This window comes from Crocodylus siamensis, chromosome 8 (assembly GCF_052110815.1).
Source record: "Crocodylus siamensis isolate JL-2025a chromosome 8, ASM5211081v1, whole genome shotgun sequence".
NCBI classification, from domain to species: domain Eukaryota; kingdom Metazoa; phylum Chordata; order Crocodylia; family Crocodylidae; genus Crocodylus; species Crocodylus siamensis.
The window spans coordinates 35,869,817-35,890,033 of NC_143402.1; the positions used below are offsets into that span (position 1 = coordinate 35,869,817).

The 20,217-nt window shown below is 44.2% G+C and overlaps 1 protein-coding gene across 4 annotated transcripts in view; it reads left to right on the top strand.

The window, feature by feature from the left end:
* Positions 1-20,217, top strand: part of DIAPH2 (diaphanous related formin 2) — a 768,551-nt gene that overhangs the window by 317,641 nt on the left and 430,693 nt on the right. For all 4 annotated transcript variants that reach the window (XM_090061442.1, XM_090061443.1, XM_090061444.1 and 1 more), the window contains one exon: positions 17,006-17,245. In XM_090061442.1, coding sequence (XP_089917568.1) covers positions 17,006-17,245 — 240 coding nt within the window. The remainder of the gene's footprint in view (positions 1-17,005; positions 17,246-20,217) is intronic.

The following is a 20,217-nucleotide window of genomic DNA, read 5'->3' on the forward strand; positions in this document are numbered from 1 at the left end:
TGAACGGCCCAGGTTCTGTTTCTGGTTTTGGCACAGACCTGCTGCCATGTCTTTAGTAAGTTGCTTCTACTCTCTTTGCTTCAGTTTTCCTACGTCAGTAAAGTTAAAGCAAGTTAATTATTTCTTTTTTGTCATCTTAGTGAAATTGTAAGTAACCCCAAGATTTATTTGTTTTTTATAGCTAAACATATTAGCCTATTGCCCCTTTTTCTGTGGAAAAGTGCATGGAAGGGTTAAATAATGGAAAATCTCTATTAACAGTAATATAACCATGAAGAATAAAATTTGCCCACAGTGAAACAACCCTCCCAACATGCACTCCCCCACCAGTCTTATTTAAAAAAATTGTGAGCATGAAGATAGGTTCAGTTTTCTTAAAAACAGAAACTTACCTTTCCTTGTCTGTTCTGTTCCAGTCCCTGCTGGTCTTGGTGAATGAGCTTTGATTTAATACATTTTTCTAGTAGATATAAGGCTGAACTTTACATGGACTCATTTAAGTAGAATAAGCTAGATTTTTGTGTGATCATCTATACATTCCATGTATATATACAACACATAGCTAATGCATCTTGTCAGCAGGGTGCCTTCTCTACTATATCTGACTTATTTTTGATAGGCTCTTTTCCTACCTTTCTGCTGATTTGAAGGAACTCATCACTCCTGGTATTCCTACACATTTATTAATGTGCTGTAATTGCAGCACATTAAGTTTAGTATCTGTAACGATGGGTACTAACTTTAATGTACCGTAATTGACACTACCATACTTTAGCGCAAATGGTCTTTTTGTGTGATGTTACTGTGTAGTATACTAAATCTACTTGGCAATAGCACGTTATCATGGGTTTTGCCCTCCGTGCTAATGCACAATAGAATTAGTCTACTGTGCTCAATGTGTCTTGTGTCGATGTGCCGGTGTTTCTGAATCCGCTGCAGCCTCACCTTGCTAGCAGACCCTATACTATAATTGCAGTCTTTCCCCACCACTCCAAACTTTAGATTTCATAGACTTCATAGACATTAGGGCTGGAAGGGACCTCGGGAGATCATCGAGTCCAGCCCCCTGCCCAAAGGGCAGGAAGTCAGCTTGGGTCATAGGATCCCAGCAAGATAAGCATCCAATTTACTCTTGAAGGTGTTCAATGTAGGTGCTTGAACGACCTCCGCTGGCAGACTGTTCCAGACCTTGGGGGCTCGGACAGTAAAGAAATTCTTCCTTATGTCCAGCCTGAAAAGGTCTTGCAGGAGTTTGTGACCGTTCGAACTCGTCATCCCTTGGGGCGCTCTGGTGAACAGACGTTCCCCCAGATCCTGGTGGTCACCCCTGATAAACTTATAGGTGGCCATCAGATCACCCCTGAGCCTGCGCTTTTCCAGGCTAAAGAGTCCCGTGGCTCTCAGCCTGTCATCGTAAGATCTGTTTTCCTGACCTCTGATCATGCGCGTGGCTCTCCTCTGGACTCTCTCAAGCTTCTCCACATGCTTTTTGAATTGTGGAGGCCAAAACTGGACGCAGTACTCCAGCTGCGGCCTCACCAAGGCCAAGTACAAGGGGAGAATGACATCCCGGGATTTGCTCGAGAAGCATCTATGGATGCACGCCAGGATTTTGGTCGATTTACTAGCCTCAGCATCGCATTGGAGGCTCATGTTCATCTTGTGGTCAATGATGACCCCCAAGTCTTTTTCTTCTGTAGTGTTAACCAACGTAGCACTGCCGAGCCTATAAGGGTGCTGCAGGTTTTTCCTCCCAAGGTGGAAAACCTTGCATTTATCGGTGTTAAACACCATGAGGTTCTCGTCTGCCCATTTGCTGAGCTTGTCCAGGTCAGCCTGGATCACCCGCCTGTCTTCTGGCGTGGATGCTTTGCCCCAAAGTTTGGTGTCATCGGCGAACTTGGCCAGTCCACTCCTAACTCCAGTGTCCACATCATTAATGAAGATGTTGAACAGTATGGGTCCCAGGACAGAGCCTTGAGGGACCCCACTTGTTACAGGGCACCATGATGATTGACTGCCATCAATGACAACCCTCTGGGTCCGACCACGAAGCCAATTTCCCAGCCAGCGGATCGTGGTGGAGCCAAGGCCACAACTGGGCAGTTTGGCCAAGAGGTGATCATGGGATACCAGATCAAAAGCTTTTTTGAAGTCAAGATATATGACATCAATCTCTTCTCCCTTGTCCAGGTGATAGGTCACCTGGTCATAGAAGGAAATGAGATTGGTCAAACAAGACCTACCCGCAACAAACCCGTGCTGACTGTCCCTTAGAATGTTATCCTGGGCCAGTCCCTCAAGGATGGCCTCCTTAATCAACTTTTCTAAGATCTTCCCCAGGATAGAAGTCAGGCTAATGGGCCTGTAGTTACCCGGATCCACTCTCCTCCCTTTCTTGAAGATCGGCACCACATTGGCCTTCTTCCAGTCTTCGGGCACTACACCAGAGTGCCAGGAGTTTTCAAAGACCCGTGCCAGGGGCTGGGCTATGACGCTCGCCAGCTCCTTGAGTACCCTGGGGTGCAGGTTGTCAGGGCCAGCTGACTTGAAGGTATCCAGCTTCTCAAGGTGTTCCTTCCCGTGGTCAGCATTGATGGAGGGTAGGGGATCCCCCTCACCCAGATTTCCCTGTCCCATAGCAGGCATGGGCATCCTGTGTGACTGATGAAAGACTGACGCAAAGTACCCATTTAATAGGTTGGCTTTTTCCTGGGTGTCAGTTGTCAGTTGCCCCATCTGGTTTAGCAGGGGTCCAACATTGCCCTTGCTTTTCCTCTGGCTCCCCACATACCTGAAAAAGGACTTTTTGTTGTCCTTGATGCCTGAAGCTAGTTGGAGTTCAGTTGCAGCCTTGGCTTTCCAGGTTTGGTCCCTGGAGGACCGGGCCAGCGCGGAGTAATCCTCCTTGGAGGTGAATCCCATCCTCCATCCTTTGTAGGCTTTCCTTTTTAGCCAGAGTAGGTCCGCTAAGTCTCTGGAGAGCCAGGGGGGCTGCTGTGCCTTCTTGCTGCCTTTCCTGCGTGTTGGAATAGATTTAGCTTGTGCACTGAGGATCGCTTCCTTGAGAAGCAACCACTCTTCTTGAACTCCCATCTCCCCGGGGTCATGGTCCCTGAGGGCATGACTGACTAGCCTCTTGAGCTTGTCAAAGTCGGCTTTTCTGAAGTCAAGACTTCTGTGTTGCTGACTGACTTGCCAGCTTTACGGCGGATGGTGAAGGTGATCAGCTCGTGGTCGCTGTCACCCAACTTCCCATCAATCACTAAGTCGCCGATTAGGTCGTCCCCCGTAGCCAGTACCAGGTCAAGCAGCGCTTTGCCTCTCGTTGGCCCATAGACCTCTTGAGTCAGGTAGAGGTCATCCACGCACGAGAGAGAGCTTTGCGCCCGCTCAGATTTAGCTGAGTGATCTTCCCATGAGATGTCCGGGTAATTGAAGTCACCCATGACAACCAAGGTCGTGGAGCAAGCGGCCTCAGTCAGTTCCCAGGCGAACTCCTGGTCAGGCTCGGGACTTTGAGTGGGAGGTCTGTAGTAGACTCCCACCGTTGTGTCCCCTGTGCCGAATTCCCCACGAATTTTTACCCAGAGGGTCTCTAGCTGTCCATGCCGATCGCCAACATCAGCTTGCAGGGACATGTAGCTTTTCTTCACATAGAGAGCTACACCCCCGCCCCTTTTGTCAACATGATCCCTCCTGTACAGGGTATAGCCCTCTATACCCATGGTCCAGTCATGGGTGGAGTCCCACCAGGTCTCCGTTATCCCAATGACATCATATTTCTTTGCACTGAGCAGGAGGACGAGCTCGTCCTGCTTGTTGCCCAGGCTCCTGGCATTAGTGTACAGGCAGGCAAGTGTGCCCTTGGGGGCTCTTGCCTTGCCCACAGATTGTGCCAGGGCTGGGGCAGGGGTGGGCTCCCTTAAGTGCCCCCTTATAGTGCCTTGGTCCGCTGGCTTTGCAAGGGCCGTTCAGCGGGCCAGCAGTGGCAGTAGTCCCCCCAACCCCCGGTGGGCTTAGTTTAAAGCCCGGTGGAGCAGGTCAGCCAGCCTGGCTGAGAAGAGCCTCCTCCCCAGGGGAGAGAGGTGGAGGCCATCTCTTCCCAGCAGCTCGCTGCCTCTCTCTCCAAAGAGCGGGCTGTGGTCATGGAAGCCAAAGCCTTCCCAATGACACCAGCTCCGCAGTCTTTGGTTCACTGCATGGATCCTCCTCTCCCTCCTCAGCCCATAGCCCGAGACTGGGAGGATCGAGGAAAACAGCACCTGAGCTCCCAGACCCCTAAGTCCCGCTCCCAACTCCCTGTAGCGCCTCATGACCTGGCTGGGGGTGCTCCGAGCCGTGTCATTGGTGCCCACATGAATAAGGAGCATGGGGTAGTGGTCTGTGGGCCGGAGGAGCTGCGGGATCCTCTCTGCAATGTGTCGGATTTTTTTTTATAATCCTATTTGTCACTTGCAGTCTGTGCAATTATGAATAAATTTTTTCTCAGCTACCTTTTTGCTTCTGTTTTGTAATAGTTCAGTTTTTAAAATTCAAATAATTTAGCCATTCTGTTACAAACTATGTATAATTAAACTGAATATTAAAGATATTAATAGCAATAAACTGGAAAAAATTAAATAAGAGTTATGTTACAATCATAATAACTTTTGAGAAGTAAACATAAGCTATCTTGAGGAAACACTTAAAACTGTAGTTCATCTTCCTGGTTAATCAGTAAAATGTAAGACATGATTTAAAGTCCTAATATGATTGCACTAATTATATAGAGTTTGCATTAAGTGATGGTGATGTAACATCTTTGTTTTTGAAGAATGGAAATAGGGCGGAGGGGAAATGCTGATATTGTGGAATTCTCAAAATACTTCCTTTTTTGTGCACCAGCAACCCCAAGTTTACTCCTGATTGTGTTTAAGGATATCGTAGGTTAACTTTGACATGAAAAATATAATAATGCAATTGCACATGAAAATTAGAAATAAGCCAATGCAGATGAAGCTATGCACATTGATAGTGTGCCTATCAATATTGTTATACACATAATAATCTGAAAACCCTGTTTCACATGTTAATTTCCCCATGGTATACATGTAATTGCTTGTTCATTTTGCTATTTTTACTTCATACTGTATTATACTTTTAGTGTGGTCTTGGGTGGGGAGGAATGTCATGAAATTTCCTACTGGTGGCGTCATATAGCTATTCACATTCTATATCTGGATACCATATGTCCTAACTATTATGCTGTCATGTCTTATCTGTTGGATAGGGTCATGACCCCAAGTGACAGTGTATTTTAAATGGTTGTTATAAACAGGGATCCTGGGTTCTCTGATTAAAAATTGCAAATTCTCTGATTAAAAACCCACAATTTGTGATAAAAAATTAAAGGCCCCCCACAGCCCCTCCCATGCTGCTGGTGCGCTGCACTCCCCCCCACAGCCTCAACAGCCTTCCTGATGCCTCTCACAACAGCCCCCCAGACCCACAGATACCCACCCCAGTAGGTAAGTGTGTGTGGGGGGAAGGGGTGGGGCAGGGCAGGGGAAAGGGAAGGTGCTGGGGGAGTAGCTCAAGAAGGACGGAAGTGCGCCCCTGTGCCCACTCCCAGGAGTAGGGCAGGGGTGCCACTCTGTGGTCCACACACATGCCAGCTGGCCGGCCTGACAGGAGGTTTGCACACGGAGGCTGCCACCGCAGCTCTGCCACTGTGCCCTGCACTGCAATCCCACGACCACCTGAATGGCTTTGTGGGCAAGTGGCACAGGGCATGGCAGCAGCAGTGAGGTGGCAAACACTGTATGCACGTTACACATGTGTCGCCCAGCCGGGGGGTGAAACGGGGGGCTTGCATTTAGTGGCATGCCCCACAACCAGCTGCATGGCTCCACGGTGGCAGCTGTATGCGGTGGGGGGGCTTTGCGGGCAAGCACTGCCACTGTGGAGTCATGCCCTTCACCCCTAGATCCTAGAGGTAAGTGGGGCTTTGGGGCTGTGGAGCAGGGCTGGGAAAGATGGTTTGGGGGCTGAAGGAGCGGGTGGTGCTGCCGGCCCCAACCAGCACATCACAGCTGGGAGCAGGGCCAGGGGATGAAGACAGGGGTGTCCCTCTGCAGGGGACTTTGGAGGCAAGTGATGTGGGACAGTGTGACTGTTCCCTTCATGTGCAGGCCACACATATGCTGCCCAGCCAGCTGCCCAGGGGAGGGTGAGAGGGAGGCTGGCATGCGGCCAGAGCGCAGCTCCATGGCCGACTCAGCAGCCGCAGAGAGCAATGGAGGCATGGGGGCTTGGGCTTGCATGCGGTGCTGCTGCTTACCTGGAGGCCCGTTACGGCGGTGATGGTTTTTGCCTCCAAAACCTCCCGCTGCCACCACAGAGCTCTGCCTGGAGCTGTGCAGCTGGCTACCGGGTGGCAGCGGCAGCATGGTGGTGGCTGGGCAGCACACAGCCATCCCCACTACCACCCCATGCCACGCCACTGCCTCCAGCCGCGCAGCTCTGAGCACAGCTCCATGGTGGCAGCGGAAGGTTTTGGAGGCAGAGGTAGTCACCGCTGGCATGGATGGCTGCTGCCTTTCCCCTGTGGGGCTGCCCATGTCAGCGGTGACAGCCGCTGCATACAAAACCTCCTGCTGCTGCAGATCTGTGCTCAGAGCTGTGCAGTCGGCAGCAGCAGCATGGTGGTGGGACTGGAAATGGCTGTGTGCTGCCCAGCCACCACCACCCCATGCCGCACCACTGCCTCCGGCGGCACAGCTCTAAGCACAGCTCCACAGCAACAGTGGGAGGTTTTGGAGGCAGAGGAAGTCTCTGCTGGCACGGGCAGCCCCACAGGTGATTGGCAGTGGCTGCCCTGGCCAGCAGTGACTGCCTCTGCCTCCAAAACCTCCCATTGCCGCCACAGAGCCATGCTCGGAGCTGTGCGGCCGTTGGCAGTGGTGCAGGGTGGTGGTGGGGGCCACCCAGCCACCACCATGCTGCCTCTCCCACCCAGTGGCCAGCAGCACAGCTCTGGGCAGAGGTCCACGGTGGCAACAGGAGGTTTTGGAGATAGTGATCATTGCCGCCATAACAGGCCTCCAGGTAAGCAGCAGCACTGCATCCAAGCCCAAGCTCCTGTCCCCCACCACACCTCCCTCCCTCACTGCATACCAGCCTCCCTCTCTCCCTCTCCTGGGCAGCTGGCCGGGTGGAATGTGTGTGGCCTGCAGATGGCAGACACCAACACACTGTGCCCTGCATCACTTACCTGCAAAGCCCCCCGCAGAGAGGCATACCTGCCCTCACCCCATGGCCCTGCTCCCAGCTACGATGTGCCACCTGGGGCCACCAGCACCCCTTGCTGCCTCAGCCCCCAAACCATCTTCCCCAGCCCTGCCCCAAGCCCCACTTACCTCCATGCTCCAGGGGTGGAGAATCTGCTGGTTTCTCTGCTAATGCAGATTTCTCTTTTTCTCTGATAAAAACACGGAATCCGTGGTTTTCTCCATTTTTCCGTGGGAAATGGAAAACCTAGATCCCTGGTTACAAAACACACCCGCAGTATTTCTAAGAGTTATATGTTTTTTACAACATATTAGTGACATCAAATGATGGGTTCTGTGATAGTGCAACACTTTTGGGACTGTTTATGCTTATATTTGTAAGTGTATATATACTTGTTTTTGAATGCTACTTTGAAGTCCAAAAATTTAGAGTAAAGTGGTATAATTTAATTCTAAGTTGATGTTTGAGTGAGAATTTGCTCTTTTTACATTCATTAGCTGTACATTCAAACCTGCTCCTGCCCTGGGATGAGGCCCTACACCAGCCACCTGGACCCCTGGTCTTGAAGCCATGGTTGGATTGATGATTGTGGTCAGTCACAGTGACCCAGTGCGCCCACAATGCCTTGACCTTTATGTGGCATTACTGTACTGACCGGGAGTCCCTGCACTCTTGCATCCCACTCAACAAGGCCTCATAAATGTGGATGTTCGAGTGCCTGCGCTGCTCAAATTGGTATAGCACCTCTCATCGCCCCAGAGTGCCACAAGATCACCTACCTCCTCCTGGCTTCAGTTGGGGCTCCAGACGGAGGGGCACAGGCATGCACATGTAGGCAGTGCCAGGCCTGGACAAGGAGCAAGAGGCCATCATGTGTCCTGTGTCAGCCCTCTGGCCCCCGTATAAGCTGTTGTGCTGTTGCTAGCCTTAGGCAGCTTCCAGCAGCATCCAGCAGAGGGGCACAGCATGGGACTGGTGGCTGCATGACTGAAATTATGCCCTGCAGCAGCTGCAGGCACAGGGCAGACTGCTGGGGGTGTACATCAGGCTGGTGGCCCTGGGCCTGCTGCGAGAGGCAGCTTGCAGGCAGTCCTGGGGTACTGACAGGCTGGCCAGGGGCTGCAGCAACTGTTCTGCACCCACCTGGCCTGATAGCAGTGCCTTGGTAGCCGCAAGGCCATGCTGGGCCAAGCAACAGTGAAGGGTTCCAGAAAGTCAGGGAGAGCTCAGCTTTGGCCTGCTCAGGAGGACACACACAGTTTTCACTGCCCTCAGGCTGTCTGTTATGTTTGCCCCAGGCACAAAATAGCTCCAGGCTCCTATAGCTTGCAGGCAGGGGCTGCCAGTGAGGCAGCCCAGCCCTGGAGCAGGAGAGGCTTCCAGCCAGGAGTCCTGGGGCTGGCCTCAAGCTGGCCCCCTAGTGGCTGGGCAGACTGGCAGCAAATTTGTTGCTGGGTCACATCTACAGGTGCATTACTAGGCAGTTCCTAATCATGCTTAAATTTGCTACCTGCATTTGCAGGTAGCAAATTTTATCGCAATTAGGGTTTTTTTTACTGTGCAGTAAGTGTGCGCATATGTAAACGTACTTATTTACAGCTCGGTAAACTAGGTAACTGTGCATTAAGGCCTCTTGCGTACATGTGCCCCCTGTCATTTAATATAAACTATGACAAATTCTCCTGTGTCAGATTGATGTGTAAATGAATAACTGAAATGCAGTGAGTGGAGTTAGTATGAATTTGCATCATTTTGAAAAAAAAATTATTCATAGCTTTGTGAACTGTGTGTTGTCTCAACTATGTGTACAGTTAGTGCCAATACACATTGTTATATTCTTTCTTTTTTTTCCTTAACATAATTTGTTTACCATTCACTGAATCTGTTAGACTTTCATTGTTTTCTCAAAATTTTAGCAATTTCTTTCCCTGGAAATCTTAGAGATTCCATAGAATGCTGTTGAAAAACTATACCCATGCAGCTCTGGAAGTTTCATATTAGTTGAATTTCTGCTACAGTTTCCAATACCTTTGCTTGTCATTAAAATAAAATAATAGAATTAATAAGGTAAAATCTTTACAATAAAACAAATCAGAATGAAACACGGTGCTGCTGCAGATGCCATTCTTTCTTAGCTATGAATTTTATCTGATCTTTTTGTATTGGTGTGGTTCGTAATTGGGTGGGATAGTGTTAATTTCAGTGGACTGCTGAATTAATGACAAGTTGCTTAGCTGTTTCCTACAGCTTTTCAGAGGTGATGCTTCTCCACTAAGCTGGAGCTCAGTAGTATGCCTGCCTAGCTGATCAGAGAAGCATTCTCCTTTTGAAGCAAAAGGAGCTGGAACATCTCAGTTGTTCTTTGCAACTGTTTACTATGCGTCTATATAATCCAAGTGGTTCTCAGATGCTCATTTTCACAGGCAGCTAAACAACCTTGTGAAGAATCCAATTTTTTTCTGCTTAAGGCACCCTTCTATTTTTGTTCTGGGGTATAACTGTAAGTGATGCTGAAAGAGAGTTGAAAAGACATAATACATCTGTTTATTAGTAAGGCATTTCTAGCTCTACCGTATAGCGTCTTGATTATACATTAATTTAGTTTAATATGTTTCTGAACAGAAATTCCAAATAAAATATCTTGAGATGAAAACCTATTATCCAAGAAGCGTGGCTCAATTTAAATCATGAAAAATAGTTAAGGTTGTTCCTTTTTAGAGTATTTGTTTTTCCCTTTGGATTAGTGACTCAGACTTTCAGCTTACGCTTCAGGGAGTCTTATATTAATGATAATTTGAACACTGCTGTTAGAAGAGACAGGTTCAGAAGTGAATGACAGAGGACAGAGAGGGTAAATTAAAGAAATAATAATATACCTATTTGCATATACAAATTAGGCATGTTAATTATTTATATAGGTTTTAATTGGATAATCAATATATACCCATCAGCCTTAATAAAGGTCAAAATTGGATGTTTAAAATTCATGTAGAAAAAGGCATATTTTGTAATTAAGCTACTTATCATAAGAGACTAATTAACTTAATAAGTGTCTTATTTGTGAATGAGCATCACATTTTCATTTAGATGAAGTATTAAGATCAATTATATATTCAAATCAAGTATTTGGACAGTTTTTGAAGTTATATCCTGAGATCAAAAGTGTTTCATATGTAATAGAGATCAAGTTAATGATGTTGAAGCATAAGGGAGAGAACATATCTGTTATGCTTTCAGGAAGAAGGAAAAAAAGTCATGTTCCTTAAGAAGCAGGGCAGCAGTATATTTTGTGTTTCTGTTTAAAATATGCAGTTTTTAATGAAATTACCGTTTCACCAGTTTGAGTGCCAGCATGAGTTAACCTATTACCTTAGCTATAAAACACAATTCAAGGTCCCTCTTTCAAATTCAGAAAACGGTCTGCTGAAGTAAAATTCAGGATAGTCAGTATATGTAAAGTCAAGGCCACATTCAGTCATGCCAAATCTTAGAATCTTTTGAGTGATGTATGGAGCAGAATGAGGCTGCTTTTCTTTTTGTTTTGTTTTAAAGGTCATTCAGAAGTCTCCTGGGAAGTGGTGTTTGGCTTCCCTCTCCACTCCCTCCCCAACTTTTTTTTTTTTAAAATATGCCTTGAGTGGGAAAACTTACGAGACCCTGTAATTGCTGAGGGGAACTTATTCTTTATATGGTCCCTCTACACATGCAACTTAAAGTGCAATGGGATCTAATGCACGATCCACACAATCTCACCTTTGTCACACCACATGTGCATGGCAGAAGGTGCGATTGTGTGGTTGCACATTAGATCCCATCATGCCTTATCACAATCCTGGGCTCCCCTTGCAATGACTCCCATGATTGCAAGTCATTGATGGGCAATGCTGCCCTTGTTGCAAGCATGATTGGCTACAGGGTTCGCAGCAGGAACAGTGTTCCTGCTGCTGCCCTAGTACAAGTCTCGTGAGGTGTGACACTATCCTGTCTGTGAACTCTGTACCTCATGAAGCTTTCTGCAGCAGCAGAATTCTCCCCACTGCAAACCCTGGAGCTGACAGTGCTGTGGCCATGTCAGCTACAGTGGGAGTGCTCCTCTCTGGAAGGGGTCCCCACCACAAAGGAGCACTTGTCCATGAATTCAGTTAATGACATGATTAGTGTAGGCTACTAAGTTATTCCACATGTCTGTGGAATAACTTTGTATCTCATTGCTTGTTTTACCGTGCTATTAATTGTTTGAATACGTAGCTGGGTCACAACTTAAGGTGTGATTACCTGGCTAAGTTTAACATGTTGAGGGGGCCTTAGTTTTACTGCTAATAGGAGCAGTGAAATTGACATTCATTGGTTACAAGAGACTCTGTGTTCTTGCTGCTGAGGGAGAAAGTTCAGTAGACTGGTCCCCTGATTGGGGACCCCAAGGCTTCCAGAGTTCCCATCAGGCTGGTTTGTTTCACCTGTACTGGTATTAAGGGGTCAGCAGTTTTCTGCATGTCCAGTAGTGGGGTACATCTGCCATGAAATGGATCATAGTTCAGAATCCTGTTACAGATATGGTAAAAGGTCATTGTAACCCCAGATGTTCTAAACTGAAGAGAAACCCCTGAAAACTGGCCAAACAGTGTGCCCCACCCCTTTACCCCCCACTAAAACCCAAACCAAATTATAAAAAACCCCCAACTTTTTATTTAATTGAACTGTTTTTGACTAGATCTAGTCATGATTTTTGATCTACTGGGATTAGTAGCCGCAGAATACTTTTTCTCCCTGGCTGCATACACACATTGAAATAATCTGAGGGAATTTTCCTGGGTTTGTTCTCCTGTAGACTGGTGACAGATGGTAGCAGTGCATAGAGCAGCTCTGATTGGCTGACCTTGACTACCCATGATCAGCCTGTATTTCCCTGCATCCCAACATGGGGATTGTGAAGGTGGGTGGTGGTGTTCTTTTCCTTGCTGGAGCATCAGAGTCTGGTGAGCAAAACACCATCTCCCTGGGGAAAGGCGAAGGAGACATGCTGGAGAGCTGTGTTCTTTTCTGAGAGAAGCCACAGCATGTACAAATATTTGCTTTCCCAGGGTAAACTCTCCTGAGAATGAATGAATTCTGGTTATTCTCTGATTATATTTTTCCTGGAGTATCCATTTTTACCCTGGGAGAAAAAGCCTGAACATTTGTACACTTGTGGTTTCTTCTAGGAGAGTAGTATACAGGGTCTGTTTCATTATGAAAAGAATGACTGATGAGTGAAGCATACATGTGGTTGAAGGAGTTAATTGTTTCTTTTCTTCCTTTTTATGCATCCCTTAACTTCTACTAACTTACTTTTCTTCTCCAGGGTGTATACTTTATCAAAGCCTACTTGTAGAGTTCCATTTTTTTTTTTACTGCCTCTTGTTCTCTGATGTACAATTATTACTTAAAATTGCCAATTTCTCAAATTAAGAGCGAAGCCTTAAAAAGGGGGATATGGCAAAATGCCATGTCAATTGGTTACATGAAGCAGATACATGGCTTGATGTATCTGTGTCCAAGATACAAGCTTGGACACACCACTCATACAAACAGACATACGCAAGCATACAGACAAAACTGCTCCAGTAAGATGTTATAGTTACCAGCAGATGTTACTTAATATTAGCGCTGGATGATGGGATCCAGGCTTACTGAGGATTTGAGTGGGGGCATAAAGGCATGCGTGCCTGTGCTTCATGAGGTTGCAGAGAGTGGATTTCCCATATTGGCTTGTCTGCATCTCACTTTTATAGGGATTTCAAGACTTTGTTCAGCACTGGCGTTTTTCCATGCTCAGTTTTTAACTAGAGGTTGTTTCTTTTAGTTTTCTCAACTTGAGGTAAATCCAGTGTGTTTCCAATGAGGTCATTCCAGTAAAGTTGGTATTTTAGTCTTGATCTCTGCTTTGAAGTAGTTCAAATGGCAGGATATGCAAAATTCTTCCTTCTTACTATCTTCTTTGTACCTGATTACAGACAAGTTCTTCAGTCATCAATTAATTAGCTTAATCAGATTACTGTTCTGGTAACTCATACATTGGTGCCTTGTTGCTTACACAGTCAGTTAAATCTTCTTTTTTCATGCAGATCGTTCACCATTCACCCTCTCACAGATGCTCACATACACAGGGCATACAAAGTTCATTTACTTATGTCAAGCAGGGAACAAGCACAAAATGGAGTTTTAGTTCATAAAATCATAGTGGGTTATCAATTCAATACTATTCTCTTTTAAGCATAATAACTAATATGCAAAAATTCATACTACACAAGTTCTGGAGAACCAAGGTGAGTCAGTCTGGAAGCTACCCCCAGTGTATTGTACCATCTCACTGTAATATGGACTCAATCTCTTCTTTCTATGATAGCCTGTTTACATCCCTAACATTCAGTTTGTGTGTGTGTGTATGCACATTAAGGGGTGTGTGGGGAGAGAGACGGGGGGGGAAATATTTGTTTGCTTGTCTTATAAACAAGGAAATATAAAGAACACACCATGCTAAAATACCCCCCTTCCCCCCATCCTTTTGGGAAATAACCTGCTTATAACTGTTTTCACCAAAAGCTTTCCTCCTTCTGCCCTCTGCATAATACAACATCATGGTCAATGTTCTATGTCACTTCATGGAATGAATTATGAAACAAAGGATATAGGTTGGCTGAAATGATGTGAGGGATGTATCTGGGAAATATCCCTTCTTTCAAACTGTATCAGTTTATATATCTTGGTTGTAGTGTTACCTTGGAACTTGTAGCTTTTAATCATTATCTTTCTCTACTGTTATTTGTGTGCATCAGCAATTCAAGGTGGTTATGAAAATACTTTAGAAAATGTGATGAACATTAAATTTTCATTTGTGAGTCAGCTAAAATATATGCTTTCAAAGGCAATTTTTTTCTGATACAATATTTGTGAAATTAGTAACGATCATAGGTATAATGCATCAAGAGTTGTCTGGTCCCTTTTCATTTACTTTTGCAGTTAATTTTGCTGTAAAAGAAAAATCTTTAATAATGGAACCTCTAAAATTGATGGTTACTGCAGTGTGGGGGAATAGCATAACAAATAAGCAGAGTGCCTTTCTAGAACCTTTGAATTAAGGGAGAGTGAAAAATAGTTTTCTCTGTATTTTCCAGGAAGTATTACGATAATACTTTCAGAGGAAAGAATGTAGTTAGAACACTACAGATATCATTCTTTTATAGACTATGCCATGTGAAGGAATTGGGTCTCAGAGATACTGTGATAGCACTATTTATGTTAGTGTAATAAATCCAGTTGTATTAATTGAATTCTGCCTATGACAAGTAACTGAAAAGACAAAAAAACCCTGATGATGTTTTACATAAGCTTTAACTTTTATTTTAATTCCTGTTTGTTTTAAAAGATCATTTGGAGGATTAGAGTTTATTTGTGAGGAGTAAGAAAGAAAAGGGCATATTTTGGCAGATCCTGAAAGATCTACCAAAACTGATCATGCACTATTTAAGTTACTGAATCCCTAGGAAGGATATATTTGTGAAAAAAGTACATGACTAATTATTTTCTGACTTGTCTAAAGAATTTGTAGATATTATAACTGAAGTTTAGCAAAATAATAATAATAATAATAAAAAAGGTAGAGGTACTAAGAACAACCAGTGTGTAAAGATTTGTATGGAGACTTTCTTTAAAAAAAAGTGCCAAAATTGCAAAAGTACAACTGATTCTGAAAGCAGACATTTCATTGTCTATTGCAGTATGTATTGCTTAAGTAGTTAGAATATTAAGAATAGGTCTAGGTTGGAGACTATCATGGCTGGGTATTTCTTGAAAGTCTTAAAGCATAGATCTAAGTCTGCGACTTAAGAGAGTCTCAAAGTGCCACAGCTTTTTACAGTTGTGTTTCAAGTTTAAGTGAACCTCATCAAAGAGATTGTGCCAAGGAAAAGCATCCCCTAGGAATGTGGTGGCCACATTTCCCATCCAAGAAATGATGAATACATGCAAGTGAGCTGATGTTTCATCACTGCTACATTTTAAGTGAAAGAGAATTAGTCTAGGCTGGTTTTTATTTATTTATTTATAAATAAATACGTTTTTAACTCAACTGGCTGAACAGGGCAGGCAGCGTGAGTAATGGTCTTGTGGTTGAAATGGATGCATATTTGGTAGAATTTCCTTGCTCTTATGCATTAGTTATACTGTTTTTGCATGATGAAAACTTTGATATGAAGAAGATAGAGCTGAAGCTTACTGTTGTCATAAGATTGAAGCCAAGAGTTTAAAAAATAATGGGTATTTGTATGAATAACCCACCAACTGAGGGGCTTAGAGAGAACTTTTCTAATGGGTGGGAGTCCCATCACTTCCTTTAACTTGGTTTTGTTAACATTTTCTGAAGCTGTTGTGTACTGTATTATGTCAAGTGCAGAGTATTGGGCTAAATGGGCCACTGACATGATCCAGCAAGATAACTACTATTGTCTACTAGTATGTTATGTCTACATGAATCTGAATCTAATGAACATTTGTTGATTTCTCAGTCTTGTTTCCTTTTCTTCCATTTCTGTTGTTGTTCTACCTCCAGGGCTGTCTTTGAGGACAGTTTTCCTCAAAGTAAGATGCACCTCCTCTCACAAGGCATCGCCATTTAGCCCTGTCCTGGGTTAGTTTTTCCCAGTTTGTGGTGTCAGTGCCATACTTCTTAACTTTTGTCTTGAGGGTGTTTGAAGCATATCCCCAGGTCCCTGCATGTGCTTTGTCCTTGACTGAGTTGGGAGTATAGTAATAGGTTTGGTAAATATACATCTGTCATGCTTTGAGAGATGGCTGCTGAGGTATCCAAAGTGTTCAGTGTTCTCGAGCTCCTGTCTATCAATGATGATCTTTGCCAGGAGAGTTAATTGGCTCAGAGCAGGCTGGTTAAAGCACCTTCTATTTTTCCAATATTAATGGTTAGTTCCAGGTACTGGTATGCTTGAGAGAAGCATGCCAGTACTTTATAAATGCTTGCTGGAGATTTTCAGTGTTACTTAAAACCTAGTAATTCCAAGCAGCACTGTTAAGGACATAGGTAAATGCAAGACTTAGAAATATGTTCCTGTAAGTTTATTATAACAATTATTTACTAGGAACATTCTGACACATATTTGAAACTGACTTGCATACTTTACCTCTTATAAATTATAGGACCATTTTCCTAGTGTTGTAAAATGTACCGAAGCACAATCAGAGGTAGGGAAGTCTTTGTAGGTAACATTAGAAGTCTTTATAGGTCTTTTCAGATTTGAAACAAATAATCTTCAGTGTTTTGGAATGATTCTTTCAGTAACAGAATGCTTTTGTGACTGCATTTTGAGTTAATGTTCAGTTTTTACTTTTTCACTGTACTGGCTTCCATATAGTCACTTGAAAGAGGGATTTTGGCAGTGTACAACACTAATTTCTACTGATTCTGTAATTTATGTAAATTATGTTATTTACTGTTTAAGATAATGTTTTGATGTTAAATATGCTGTTTCAATTAATTGGTTAAATTCAAACATACATTGTTTATGGTGTTTGTAGCTACATATTCCTAGAAACCCAAGGCTGAACAAACAATACAAATGCAGCTATACTGCATGGAGAGGGACAGTGTTTTAAAATTCAGCTACATTGCATATTCTTTTTATCCTTCCTGTGCTTTTTATCCTTCCTTGCATATTCTGAATGAATGTTCTTTACGTTGCAGATGAGTTCAGTGAAAATGTTACGACCTCGGCTCAATGGCATCCTTTTCAAGCTTATGTTTGAGGAGCATGTCAACAACATCAAACCTGGCATCATGGCAGTAACGCTAGCCTGTGAAGAGCTGAAGAAGAGTGAAAGCTTTAGTAGGCTGTTAGAATTAGTTTTGATGGTTGGAAACTACATGAATTCAGGCTCAAGAAATGCCCAGTCACTGGGCTTTAACGTGAGCTTCCTTTGTAAGGTAAGTTTTTAAGTCATAAGAACATAAATAATTTTACAATGTACTTTCAGGCTAGGGACAGACATTAACCAGTTTAAGTGATCAGAAACTGGTTTAAACCTGTAACACAACAGATGTTCAGCGCACATAAAGTAGTTTGAAAATGGCTGAAACCAGTTTGAAATAAACCTGGTTGAATGTAGTAAAGCAGAGTTAACTGATTTGGGTCAAACCAGTTTATGCAAAGTCTGTTCCAGACTCTTTGCTGGTTTAAGATAAACCAGAGTCCCCCAGCATCCCAGCATGCTCTTGGGCTGGGCAGGGCTCTCTACTCTACAGCAGTGCTGGCCCCTCCCTCTGCATCTACCTGGCTTTTCTGTGCTAAGCAGGGAATATCCCCACCCCCCTCCAGCCCCTCTACTTTATGCAGACACCTTGGCATTAGGTAGCAGACCACATGCTGGCTACAGTCCATGCTGTGGGAGAGACAAAGGCAGATAGGCTTTTTGGAGCTTATCAGCAGGTAGCTTAATGTCCTTCCTTGGAAAGGCTATTTGAGAAGAGCTATTTGCTCCCCCCTCCTGCCCCTCACTACTCTCTGCTAAGCACAAATTCCCCACTCCCCTCTGTCTTCCTGAGAGATGTCTGTGCATTAGTCAGTGTACCACATGCTGGGTCTGTGCTGAATCAACTGGTAACTTCTCTGTGTTTTCTTAATGGGGCAATAAACTTTGAGATAATGGTGATAAACACTGTAATTAACTCCCCCTTCCATCCGGCTTGCTTCCCTGTCAGTTTGCTGCAGGAAGTATACAGAAGCAGGGAGGGAGAGTGAAAAGCTGAGTATCACCAACAGATGCATGCACCGCATGCCCCTCCTTGCCTCAGTGATAGCCCAGGGCTGCAGGGTGGCAACACTCCTGCCCCTTGAGTAGCAAGTGGGTAAAAGTCTCAGAATGCAGGTAGGGTGGGGGTTCCACCCCTCCGTAATCAGACCCCTGCTGGGACCTGGTCATGACCCCCTCAGTGTAGCTCTGTGGAAGGGCAGGGAAGGTTGCTCTAGTACCCCCTGGCTTCCAGCGTGAGGGACTGCAGGCATGTGCCTGAGTTTCCTTATTCCAGAAGGATTGTCTGTATGGTTGGAAACCAGTTTAGCCTAGTCAGGTTAGACTAACCTGCAAAGGTTGAATCAATTCAGACTCAGGCTTTTTGAATGTCTGTCCTTAGCATCAAGCTCAGAATCTTTGGAAAGCTGCTGTAACTTGAGTGCCTCAGTGTGGGACAACCTCCAAGTGATGCTGTTGTGCTGATAATATAGAAGACTTATAAAACAGTATTAATTAGGGAACTTTTGAGTTTGTTCTGACTGTAAGATTTTTAAGTAGAGCAAATGTATTTTATAGTTGGCTTAGCTTAAAAATACCGCCTTGATGTTACCTACAAAGATTTCTAATGATGTTAGATCAAATACAGAAAAGAAACATACGTCAGTCTCCTTTGAGCTAACTGAAATACATTTAGGATAAGAAGTAGGCATTTTTATTTTGTGTATAACTGTGATTGTGCAGTGGCATAACAGAAGGGAGAAAGAAATCTTTGAAACACATAGATTTTATATAAAGAAGTTTGATTTTGGTGGTTTTTACATGGCAAATACATACTTTCATCCTAATCACTTTGTAGTATCCAGTTTCATCTGAATTGTTAAAAATGGCAAAACAACACATTATTAAATTACTAACCAGTGCCTGATATGCCATTTGTTGCCATTCTAATCTTTGTGTGTTCAGACATGCAAATGAATCAAGGAGAGATTAACCTGGTTTAACTGTGTAAATGATCTACACTGCAGTATATTTGGAGCATGGGGAAGTAGGTATGCAAGTCCTGTTGCTGTTATTAAGTGTTCTGTACTTTAATATCCTGACCACTGTGCTGAGTATTTTCCACTTCATTGACAATCTGATTTTTGTTTTGGAAGTTGTAAACATAATGCTGGTAATTTAAGGTTGTTAGATTTTCTTTATAGTCTTTGGCTATCACTTGGCTCATGCTTAAAGCCAGGCTAGTTGTTGTATGTTTTACTACAACACCTGAAAGCTGTAATATGCATTGAATCTCTGTGTGTGTGTGTGTGTGGGGAGGGAGGGTGAGGGGCTGGGGGGTTATGTGTTTGCGTGGAAAAAAAAATCCCCAAACTTATTTTATGGAGCAGTTTAACAGAAATCATTTACCCACCTGCTCCATCCAAAACAACCATATGTGGCTCTTACTGAATGATCACTGATTTGGCACAGAGGGTGAGGGGGGTAAGGGGTCCGAGAGAAACTTCTGTGTGGCAGGCATCTGGAGAGTGTTTTCAGGCAGGCAGAGCTCATGCAACTGAGGGCTTCACAAAATGAGTTTAACACCTCTACTCCTGCAAAAGTTTATTATTTCTGTAGTAGGTAGCTCCCTAAACTTGTGTTAATTTTTTCGCAAAAAGAAGCTTTGATTGAATGATACAGAAATAAAAAATAAAATGGTGAGTTACTTGCTTCTCTGGCCACCCTCTTTGGCAGGTGTAAATATTTTGTTACTACTCTGGTTGCCAAGACATTCTACCTGCCACTAAAGTTGTTTCTTCTCTCAGTCCTGATGATTTTTTAGCTTTTGGGGGAGAATATGCAAGGAATAATGGGATGTTGGGGAAACTTTTATTTTGTTTGGAAAAGAACTGTTACCTTGCCTGATTTGTTAGCACAGAACCCTGCAATAGTTTTCTTTCTCTAATCTGCTGTCAGTTAAGGAAGCTTTTCCCCCTTCCACTTTGCCTGTATGTTAAGATGGGTTTGATCTTTAGCTTAAGTAAGCATTTAATTTTAAACCCACAGTTTATGCTGCTTGATACTAAACATTGAAGTGTTGCCTTGAAAAAAGCCCTTGTCCTTGCTCAGACAAGGAGGCCTGCAGGGCTTCAGTGCACCAGCGACTATGGAGGTGGTATACACTAA